The sequence below is a fragment of the Macrobrachium nipponense genome, chromosome 22, assembly GCF_015104395.2.
Source record: "Macrobrachium nipponense isolate FS-2020 chromosome 22, ASM1510439v2, whole genome shotgun sequence".
In the NCBI taxonomy this organism is placed as follows: domain Eukaryota; kingdom Metazoa; phylum Arthropoda; class Malacostraca; order Decapoda; family Palaemonidae; genus Macrobrachium; species Macrobrachium nipponense.
Window position 1 is genome coordinate 39335637 of NC_087213.1, and position 12500 is coordinate 39348136.

At 35.4% G+C, this 12500-nt stretch overlaps 1 protein-coding gene across 2 annotated transcripts in view; it reads right to left on the reverse strand.

The window, feature by feature from the left end:
• Positions 1-12500, reverse strand: part of LOC135198605 (uncharacterized) — a 211405-nt gene that overhangs the window by 198627 nt on the left and 278 nt on the right. The window contains exons 1-2 of one of the 2 annotated variants that reach the window (XM_064226337.1): positions 11653-12500; positions 10883-11592 (exon numbers count right to left, since the gene is read on the reverse strand). The exon at positions 11653-12500 is cut by the window's right edge and continues 278 nt beyond it. In XM_064226337.1, the coding sequence (XP_064082407.1) occupies positions 10883-11552 (670 nt within the window). In that variant the 5' untranslated portion in view covers positions 11553-11592; positions 11653-12500. Of the gene's footprint in view, positions 1-10882; positions 11610-11652 lie in introns of those variants that run through there. The other variant, XM_064226338.1, reaches the window with a different exon arrangement.

Genomic DNA, 12500 nt, shown 5'->3' on the forward strand with positions numbered 1-12500 from the left:
GTCTCTTCATCATTCAACTCATTCAACATTCAAACGGCGTTAAATTGTGATGGGTAGTATCAGCATCAAGGTCTTTAGACCTACAACAGCCTTAGGCCAAAATAAGCTCAAATTCAGGAAGCTGAACGTCCCACTTTGCTCTTGGAATCACTGGTCTCCTCCGTGCTCCTGGTGCCTGGCTGCTCGATGAACGTACATTATTCATTTCATTTCTTATATATATATATATATATTATATAATATATATATATAATATATACTATATATATATATATATATATATATATATATATATTTTATATGAGGTATATATATATATATGAGTCATATCACATTGCCGTGATTCAGATACATACATCGAGCTACAAATGTCCATTAATATCTAATTTACTCTACTTAGGAATTAATATAATTTCATATGTTAACCGAAAGGGAATTTTTTAGTCGATAAGAGATTTGTCGGCTCAGGGGCGCGAACCATCCAACCCAACTTAGCGCCTCAGTGGCGTGGTTGGTATGGTGCTTCCTTTCCACCTCTGTGGTCGCGGGTTCGATTCTCAGCCATTCCATTGAGGAGTTAGAGATGTGTATTTCTGGTGATAGAAGTTCACTCTCGACGTGGTTCGGAAGTCACGTAAACCCGTTGGTCCCGTTGTCGAATAACCACTGGTTCCATGCAACGTAAAAACACCATACAAAAAAAACAAACATCCAACCCAACAAATCCTGGACGCAAAGTGGAGCTTTAAACCACACCCTCTTGGGCGCGAACCCTTGGATGGTTCGCGCTTGTGAGCCGACAAATCTCTTATCGACTGAAAAATTCCCTTTCGGTTAACACATATGAAAATAAATTAATTCCGAGGTAGAGCGAATTAGATATTAAAGGACATTTGTAACTCGATTATATATATATATATATATATATATATATATATATATATATATATATATGTGTGTGTGTGTGTGTGTGTATGTGTGTGTATTTTTTCTCACAGTTTGGAAACGCTTGTAAATATGAAGTCTACGACCAAATGAAGGTAGACAAGGCTATACTGATGCCCGATTCGGGTCGGGTAGAGAGAGACTAATCCCGCTCATTCGTAGTTATATCCAAGGTCCTTGCTTATGTCTGTCGCATTCAGATACATATACTATTTGGACTTAGGCTTCGTAGCGACAAGATTTCCCAATATGTAAAGAAATCTAGAAGTTGAGAGGGCATTATGACTTGGAAATATCTCTCTCTCTCTCTCTCCTCTCTCTCTCTCTCTCTCTCTATCTCTCTCTTCTCTCTCTCTCTCTCTCTCTCTCCTATATATATATATCTATATATATATATATAATATTATATCAAGACTAAATATATACCATACATAACTCATAAGTATATATATACACACACACTTACATATATATATATATATATATATAATATATATATATTATATATATATATATGTGTGTGTGTGTGTGTGTGTGTGTTGGTTTATGTATGTATGTATGTAGTATGTATGTATGTATGTATGTATGTATGTATGTAAATTCGTTCCTATGGGCGAGCAAGGAAGGTATAGGGCGTTTGCGAGACATCGTTACCTATGGGGCAAAGTTCTTTAGGGCTCATAGGTTGTCGGTGCTTTCTCTTCCAATAATTATCTCTTCTCATGTCCTGTCTGTCTCCAATCTCTGAGTTGTGAATTCGTGAATTCCTCAATACAATTTAAGTCCATACTGGAATACGGATCGTACTAGTCTTTATATATCTTTGCAGTCATTTCAGTCTGATTGTCCTTAGTATTTCGGTTTCCGTACATTTATTGAAATTTCGGGCTGCATAGACATACTTACTTATACTTATCTAAACCTTTCCTCCATCTTTAACCACTTTTTCATTAAAAGATCCGTGAAAAACGCAAATTATATGATGCATATAATATATATGTATATATATATAATATATAATTATATAAATTTATATATATATATAATATATATATATATATATATATATATATATATATATATATATAGATAGATAGATAGATAGATATATTCTTCGCTTGATACCATACAGTTTCAATGAGTCCCTGTTAGCAATAAGCATATATATATATATATATATATATATATATATATATATATATATGTGTATATAGTATATATATATGTATATATATATATATATATATGATATATATATATATGGATGATATCAAGCTGAGATATTTATTAAAAAAATTACAAGCTTTCTTGTACTGTTATTCCAGGAAAGCTTGTAAATTCACTTTTTTTAAAAATAAATATCTCCCCTTGATATCTTCCAGTTTCAATAAGGTCCTGTTAGTAATTATATTAATTCACAGAACAATTGTGTAAGTGACAAAGTTAATATATATATATATATATATATATATATATATATATATATATATATATATATATATATATATATATATATATATATATATATATATATATATGTGTGTGTGTGTTGGTGTGTGTGTGTGTGTGTGTGTCACAGATATTAACCCACAATTATCCTTTTAGATTAAATTCACTATGACTCGGGAATAACTTTCAGCCTGAGGGAATTGTAATTGATAATTGTATCTGTGGCGGCCTGGTCCATAAATAGATAATGACTTTGATAACACATATTCGATATTAAACGGCGTTAGTGGCTTAATATTCGCAATTACAAAATTTTTTGCATGTACTAGTAACAAATTTATATATATATATATATATATATATATTATATTATATATATATATATATATATATCATGTGTCTATCACTCGATATAGGGGACACTAATGCTTTTAAACTTCGATTGTAGATTGTATTTCCCTGCCATGTATAGCATAAGGCCTTTTAGACCGAATTCCAACAACAGTTTTTGTTTGTCCAAATGTTTTTTGAGCTTTGAGATATTGCGGCTTTTCATGAAAATCTTTCTAACAATGATCAAATTTTAAAATACTACTTTTTGTAACGTTGAATGAAAGCTTGCCTGATATATCTAGTATTTGTAATGATTCTCACCAATCGAATAAAGGTAAAGTCAACATGCGACAACTTGCTCTGATCTTCACGATTTCATTACTAGTGTGGCTCTAACTCTGATAACTAATGAATCAGTGGGGATAAGCTTCCCGTCCGTCTTATAATCAATCATTTTAATAAATCTTAAACAAGAAAAAGGTTCCCTGCTTCACGCTGAACCAAGGAAAAAGTTCCCCACATCATGCTGATCATGAACCTAATTTACACGACTCATGGGAATCAAGATTATACTACTCTGCTCTGCTCTCGCTAAATTGATTCGTGGTGCTGAATTTGCTCAGATGGAGCGGTGACGGGAAAATGATCTAGGAAGGCATTTCATAACTGTAATAGTTTCCCAGTTATTTATTTATTTATATCTGCGTACCAGGACTGACTGGATTAGACGGCGTTCAACAAGGCGGAATCCTCGACGATGCAATAAGTGATGACCGTACACATTGTGGCGGTTATCCGCGCGGTTCATTCAGTATCGGTATGGAAGTGTAGGAAATAACATGCGTACTTTACGTTCAAAATACTGTATCCAAAACTGAGAGAATATGAGCCTATATTCTTCGTTGATTTCAGAATGAGCATAAAATGATTGACGATTTACTTACACTGAATAAGAATGATAGTTCATAAAATAACATACGTTATACTGAGCGTATTCATTCATATGTAATTATGAGTACACATACACACACAATGTATATATTATATAAAATATATGTATATGGATTCATAAATATATATTTACACATATGTACATGTGTATACACATTTATATATGTATATATGATATATATATGATATGTATGAGATATACATATATATATTATGTATATATACATATATATGTGTATATATTTTATATATACATATACATATAAATATATATGTATTGGCAGATAAAGCTAATGTTGTTATTTTGGATCGAGTAGGTTGTTAATAAATGACCAAGATACATGAACGATTGATTTCTAATCCATGTGAGCGTGTACGTGTGCAGAGTCTTAAAAGATTGATAGAAATATTTGGGAATACTCAGCATATGGTAAACATGCCTTCCCTATTTGTATGGTACTGTTAAAACCCATAAGGACGGACAACCATTACGTTCTATATTAGCACTATTGGTTCAGTTTCTTATAAACTTTCTAACATTATTGCAGCCACTTGTAGGTACAATATCTGATTCTCACGTTGAAAATAACTTAGATTTTGTAAACAGATTAATCAGGAAAACCCCAAAGACGATTACATATGGTAAGCTTTGGTGTTAAAAGTCTGATCACTTGTGTACCTGTCAACGACATCTTAGAATTTTTTTAAACAGCGAACTGAATGAACATGTCATATCTCTACCTAATTATTTAGTTTTAGAACTAATCAGACGGTGCGTGGTTGCCACTTTTTTTATTTTTAATGGAAAATTTTTTCGAAAAAATTTAGAATTCAGATGGGTAATTTCTTGTCCACCGTATTATCAAATTTACATGGAATTTTATGAGTCTAGGAAAGCTAATTCATTGTTTTTAGTTATTTTCTTGGTGAAATATGATGACGATGTATTTGCGGTTCTGAAAACTTACATTGACGTAATTTAGTTCTCTCCATAACTTTTACGGTTGACAAAGAATACAATGGTGTTTCATTTGTGGATGTTACAGTTGTGAGGTTAGTTGTAAGTTCTAGCTATAAGTTTAAAATAAACAGAAAAGCTACTAATACAATCTTATAATTACTCCTCCCACAAAGTAGACGTAAAACTCAGCATGAAGAACAATGTTTCTTAGAGCTCTTGATATCTGCAGTCCGGGATTTGTCAATGAGGAACTCGAATTTGTATATCAGGTTGGTATTGAAAATAACTTTAAATTAGAAGATATTGATTATAGTCTAACATTAGCAAGAAAAACATTTTACTCATATGAGGAGAAAAACAGAAAACTTAATTTTTTATCTTTCCCATACCAACCCACATTATAGTGTATAGTCTACCCCCGAAGGTTGCTTTAGAGCAGCTTTTTCATATCGTAGCACCATTTATAAGATACCATGTAAGTGCGGTAGTTTTTACATAGGACAATCTGGGAAGGCACTCGAAAAGTGTATTTTAAGTCATAAATATAATATACGAACACAATACATCCAATGCTTTATGTGTTCACAGTAGTATGTGTAATTTACTGATTGACTGTGCCAAAGATTTTATTTAAGAGCACAGGTTTTATTGAAAGAAATTTGTAGAGACAGCTTGCATTGTTGACAGCAAAGAAAAAAAAAAAGATTTATCGCCTGGTTTGTATAAATTCGATCCTTTTATTTTACATGTCATGTGAGACGTCAGTACAAATTGGATAATGTTATCCATTAACTGTTATATAATATACGCTTGTTAATTTGTACTTAGTGTTATGCTGTTACCTCATTTGATATTTTGGCAGTTTTCATTTGTTCAACTACTGTTCTTGTTTTATTGTGTTATTTTGCTGTTGAATGGTTTGTAGCTCAAACGGCTAGATTTTGGTAACGGTATTCCATATGTTTAAAGATTTTTGGCCTCTTGGCTACATACATCGTAAACTTTTTCTCTTTCCTTAATAAACGCTCCATGAAGAAGCCCATTGGAGGTAGAAACTGTTAGGCATTTTATAAGAAAAACTCTTTTCATTTTCCTATGTGGAATACCTACAATTGAATACATATACATACATATTATACACGATATATACTTATAGGTATGTGTGTAAATGTGTGTACTCATGATTACATGTAAATGAATACGCTTTGCATCATGTTATTGGGTAAATTATCATCCTGATTCCATGTAAGTAAATCGTCAAATTATTTTATGTTCATTACGGGAAACTGTACGAGCAAGAACCCGTGCTGGCATAAGGTCAGTTAAATCTAAAACAACATTTTATGGTCATTCTGAAATATATATATATATATATATATATATATATATATATAATATATATATATATATGTACACATATATACATGCACAGACGTACATACATACATACATACATACATATAGACATAATCAATAAGAAATCACGCGCGGAATCAAAATAAATTTTTGACTCGCATTATAATCGAACACAGGTCTTTCAATTGAAAGACCTGTGGGGTCGCTCCTGATGTGAGTCAAGTAAATAAAAAAGCACATATATATATTTATGTATATAAAAATGACTTATATCCCAAAGATATATCTGTTAACTGGTGTATGTTTGTTGATAATATAATGCAAGCATGGAGCGTTTTGCATAATTTTGTAAGGGGACGAGATGCCTGTAGGTACGAAGATGTGCTATTTCAATACCACTGATAAACCTGATATACCTCAGCAAGAGATCCATTGCATTATATCATGCATGATGGTAGAGTTGAACTGCAGGATAAACTGAGAAAATGTGAAGAGTATAAACTTAGAAATTCAATAAAAAGTTAGACTTTACTACTGTTTTTTCCTTTGTTTTTACCAGAATAGCAGATAATTTCAAGTATCGTTCCTCCCAACACTTTCCTTTACTATTTTGTCATAATCATTCTGATCTCTTGTCCCACATGGCTGGACATGTTTCAGCTTCATCAAAGAAAATGTCGGTGTTAAAGCAACTATAATGACGTGTGGCTCCCGCAGATCCGGCCGGTCCATATGAACAGACAGACATCAGTAAACATTGTGTCTCGGCGGATTCCGCGCGGTTGCAAGGGGAAAGGGGGAACTCGATCAGCGCGGATTCCGCGGCGCTTAACAAATCCGCGCGGTTGTGGGTGAACGTCCTTGTGCTCTCTCACTGACTGAGTTTTGCTGACTTGTTGTATATTGTAAATTTTTTTTTATTACTATTATTTTTTATTTGTAGATGGATTCCAAGACAAATAAGTCTCTGTTATAAAATTCGGGCACGTTAGTCATAGTTTTCACTTCATTTTTAGGTTCAGTGGCACACGTGGAAATTGCAACATATTGATTGCTGCTTTGTCTTAAAAAAGGAGAAAAAAAATAATTAAACGCTTGGAGATTTCACGGCATTCTTATGTATTTCAGACCCATTTTTAAAATTTGATATTTCTGGCGTTTCGTTATTTATAACCTTGGTTTTCATTGTCATGCTTGATACAGGAAAATAATAGGTATTTGCACAGGATGCCCCATGGATCGTTCTATATTACTCACGAAGACTTCTGCAACAGAATTCTCAAATTTGACGATTGGTCTTTCTTGAATAATATGAACCATCACTTTGTCTAAACCCTCATATTTTCTTTTGTGTCATTTTTGCTTTTATATTTATGGGTTAACGGGAAAGACGCCGTCGGAAGATTCCGGTGAGCCACATGGTCACCCTAATGTCCGATGTGACGAACGCATTGGTGACTCCGTGCTCTATAGGTAAATCCTATGTACATTATTTATTTGTCTATTTCTGTCATTGGATGTTAAAAGGTTTCTTTCTTTCGTTTAAAGTAATTGACAAATGTAAATAACAGGGCTACGCATTGATATCCGTACTCTTGATAAGTGTTTTCATGTTGCCACCGCACTCATAGAAGGGTGTTTCCGAAGGGAAATTTAAGAATGGATAAACATTCATTTGCCTGGTTTTGTTTGTAAGTTGACGGTCTGGGAACTGCGAGCATTATTAGTATACTGTGAATTTTCTTCCTTGTGCTTTCACAGATCGTGAGAGTCCGATAATAATAATAATAATAATAATAATAATAATAATAATAATAATAATAATAATAATAATAATTATTATTATTATTATTATTATTATTATTATTATTATTATTATTATTATTATTATTATTATTATTTGCAACTTGTCAGATAGTAGTAATTCAGAGACCGCAGCTGTCCCTTCTTTAACATCAGATTCCCAAACAGCGGACACTTCAGGAAGCTTGCAAGGGTAATAATGACACAGTTTGCCTTCGGCTGTATCCTTGAAAGGATACAAATAACAGTTAATTGAGCTGTTTCATGTAGTATTGATGCAGTGGAAGTAGAAGAATGTTATAATTAAGCTGAATGCCATAATATTGAACGTCTGAGAATATTGTTCAGCTGCAAAATGCTGAAGAACATTATTAAAATTGCATGGTATCCCAGAGGTGTTGCTCCGTGTAACTATGCTGTCCGCAAGCCCCCTTGTATATTCAGTATTTTTTTTCCTTTCATTCGGTAGCTTCAGACATTTTGAAAAAATGAATAAGGGATCATTAATATTATTACTAAATACATGTTAATTGGTGTTTACGAGCCAAGAGTTTTTTATTATTATTATTATTATTATTATTATTATTATTATTATTATTATTATTATTATTATTATTATTATAAAAATAACTGCTGCTTCAGCACTATTAATCTTATAAAGAGTCTTCTCTATCTTTCTGATGACGGCTTTCTCGTTGTTGCTTAGACTGGCGAGCAACGCACCAAAGGGCATGGTAAAATTCGGTTGAGTCATTTGATTTATTATTGCTTATACAATTCTCTCTCTCTCTCTCTCTCTCTCTCTCTCTCTCTCTCTCTCTCTCTCTAACGCTACGTTTCCTCCTGATCGACAGGACATTATCAAGCGATAACTGCTGAGGGACTGGAATTCAGTCCCTCAGCAGTTATCGCTTGATAATGTCCTGTCGATCAGGAGGAAACGTCGTTTCGCGTTAGAGAGAGAGAGAGAGAGAGATAGAGAGGTTAGAGAGAGAGAGAGAGAGAGAATTGTATAAGCAATAATAAATCAAATGACTCAACCGAATTTTACCATGCCCTTTGGTGCGTTGCTCGCCAGTCTAAGCAACAACGAGAAAGCCGTCATCAGAAAGATAGAGAAGACTCTTTATAAGATTAATAGTGCTGAAGCAGCAGTTATTTTTAACAAAACATGTCTACGAGAGGGTCTCCTTCCGAAATATTATTATTATTATTATTATTATTGCTGCTGTCACTGTTGTTGAAAAGAATCGCTGCATCAGCTGTATCTAAATTATGACAGATTTTTTCAGTTGTTCTAAATATAGCGTTCTCTTATATTACTTCGGTCTGTAAGTTCCCTTTCTTGACTGATGTTCTTCCATTGATGATGAATGACTATGGTACAGTTACTTGCAGACCGAAGTAACACACAGAGTTCTAGTTAGAAAGATACTCTATAGGAAATCTACTATGGATAAAATGTAGCTCATTCAGTGATCATTTTCAAGACTACTTCCTTTATTATTATTATTATTATTATTATTATTATTATTATTATTATTATTATTATTATTATTATTTTATTATTATTATTATTATTATTATTGTCGGTATCTGAATTTAATACTGGTGGTAGCATTAGTAAAATTTTATTGTTTGATCAGTAGGTTGTTTTTGGTTTTGTGTCAGTGTCACTCATTTCCTCACTAACTCTTTTACCAAATATTGTGCAACAAAAGGTTTCATAAATGAGATTCAATAAAGAACTGTAATTTCTCATGTGGTAACAATACAGTTATACTTAATAGCTTCAACATTCCGGAAATCATGAAAGCTGTAAATGTGTATAGCTTTTTTCTAATCGTGTGAAGATTCCCCATTACTTTGTCTTCAGGAGAGGGCGTCTGTCATGTAGCATCAGAGCTCTAATCTTCCGCGGATAATTTGCATATAATCTTTGTTGAGCCATAAGTGTCAAAGAGTTGCCTTTGGTCTAAAACGCCCCACACCTGCTCCCACCATCATCGCCGCTCCTCAGTGATTCGTGGAAAGTAGAGATAAGCTCTCTCTCTCTCCTCTCTCTCTCTCTCTCTCTCTCTCTCTCTCTCTCTCTCTCTCGTAAAGTACCCTCTTCTAATTTTTCGTCGTTTGTTGGTGAATGCGCTTTGTTTGATACGAAATAATTGGTTCTGAGATTCATTCGGTGTATTTTGCGTAGTTTTAACGCATGCATATTAATATTTAGAACAGTCCTTTTCCCTTGATGGTCTATGGGGAAAATAAATTGACCAAGGGAAAATGATGATGCCATCATCTGTGCATTCCACATGTTCGGACAATTTTTCATCGTCGCCGCCTAAGCGGGTAACCTTCGCCTGATTATTGGACGGCCAATGTGCGGTGATTTTGAGCAGAGTTGAAATCGCGGTTAAGCTCGTCCATTTGAGGAAACCGTCCTTTATTCTAAGCCTTGTTTTCAGCGTTGCTTTTGTGATATAAGGACGGGATGGCTCTACAAGTTGGCTGTTCTGGCCGCATGAGTCCACCGAAACCGTCTTTTGTTGGAGTCCCGTTGCTATAAATGTAAAAACCTTTCATCAGGTGCGTCTGCCCGCACCCTTTTTTCTCTAACGGTGCCGAGTACTTAAATGATTAACATTATGAGTCCAATGACCATGATTATATAAATGTCTTTGTAATTAAAATTTTTTCTTTTGAGTTTTCTCAATTTTTAAATAATGGCATCTTATCACTACATAGAACTAATGTTGTTTGAACATGCGGTGGTTTTTTTTTAAGTAGCATAAATACGGGGTGAAATGTTCCGGCACATTCTTCGTAAGAAGATTTCTTCGTAAGGGTTGTTAGTGAGTGCCCGAGAGTGAGGGGCATTTCTACCGAACGTATTGATATTATAGGGCCTAACGTTTTCGGTTCATATAAATTGTTATATTACGCATTTTTCGTCAATACTTTTTCACGCTTTTCAGAACTGTTTTCAATGATTAAATCGAAACATATCAATAACAAATAAAAACAAATAAGTTATGAGCATTGTAAGTTGCCGCCTATTTGATAAACAAAACTATATAAATGACTTACCGTCGCTTCTATCGGTATCTTGGGCGGATGCTGGCGATCGTTCGGTTTTGGGGACATTGGGGCTGGACGTCTTGTCTGGACCGACGCTTTGTCCAGGTTGCCTGTGTTGTGGTTGCTGTTGTTGTTGTTGCTGCTGCTGCTGCTGCTGCTGCTGCTGCACTCGGCCTTGGGAGGTTATCACATGTTGATTTTGGGCTTGTTGCTGCTGCTGCTGCTGCTGCTGGTGATGCAGCTGTTGTTGTTGCTGCTGCTGCTGCTGCTGATGCTGTTTCTGTTGGTTATGGAGATGTTGCTGAGCTGCTGTACAGTCCACCGCTTGTTGCTGTAGTGCAGCCGTTACCTGCTGCTGTTGCTGTTGCTGTTGCTGTTGGTGGGGTTGTCCTTGGTGGTGGTGATGGGTGAGCAGCGGAGGGCGAGCGTTGTGGTAGAAGTGAGCACTGCCCTGCAGCTGCTGTAGAGTGGAGAGGTCGTGCGCCTGGTGGGCGTGAAGAGCGGCGATGTCGTGGCCGAAGGCGGCCGAAGTTTGTGGGGGCAGTCTGACCAGGTCCGGCAGGTCCAAGAGGTGGCTGACTGTGAACCGCTTGTGTTCCCCGGTGGGCGAACCGGGACTCATTTTGTCCAGGTAACCGATCTCGCTGCCGGTGGTCCCGGCGACGTTATAACTCATCATAATGAACTAGTGACGCTTTTTTAATATTGCTTGATAGTAGGTGTCATTCACTCATTCAATCATGAACTAGTGACGCTTTTTTAATATTGCTTGATAGTAGGTGTCATTCACTCATTCAATCATTCATTCATTGATTCATTCTCTCCGTAGTATATTTTTAGCCTGAAATTCAACCAGAACACAACTAGAACATTTTGCAGGGAATTTTTCCAAGTCGATTTCACTAAACTTGAACTTTAGCTTCGCTAAAGGAGTTATGGTTTTTAGAAATTAATTCGGAAAGAACTATTATTAGTATTCTTCACGTTGAACTCACATTCTTGCAAGGGCGTAAGTGATCATGATTAGATGAGACATCTGATAATTTGACACGAGAATTCTTCGCACAACTATTCCACATGATATACGAAAAGCACTTTTGTTGCACGCTGCCCGAATCAATGATCATGAATAAACGGATATTCCTCGAACGCGGAGTGGTGAGAAAAAGAGTATAATTTTGTGTGGTTTGTTCCTGACTATCTTTAGTTTCAAGACTGACTTGAGAAGGAGCGAGGCAGAGAAGACGTGGCGGGGCACAGGGTTGGCACTGCCCTGCGGATGTCACTCTCAATTACTCTGACATGACCGACAGAGGAGATACTCGACCTTACTACTACTTCTTGCGACGCTTCTTCGGCACCCGACCAACTCACCGATTCCCCTTCCCCCAGAAGGGAACCTCTCCACTCGGTGAGGGGAATTTGGTGGCTCAGGACCCTCTTCGCTTCTCCTTTCTTTTTCTCTCACCGTCAGTTAAGAAAGCTTCAGATTTTGTCTGTCAGCCTCATATTCGGGTTTGCTCTCTTTGGATCGTTTGCGAGGCTGTTGGACATTCCCAGGATAATATGGACTATTTCTTTGTCCGCACACATACTCGTACAGATACACATACACATACACAATGCT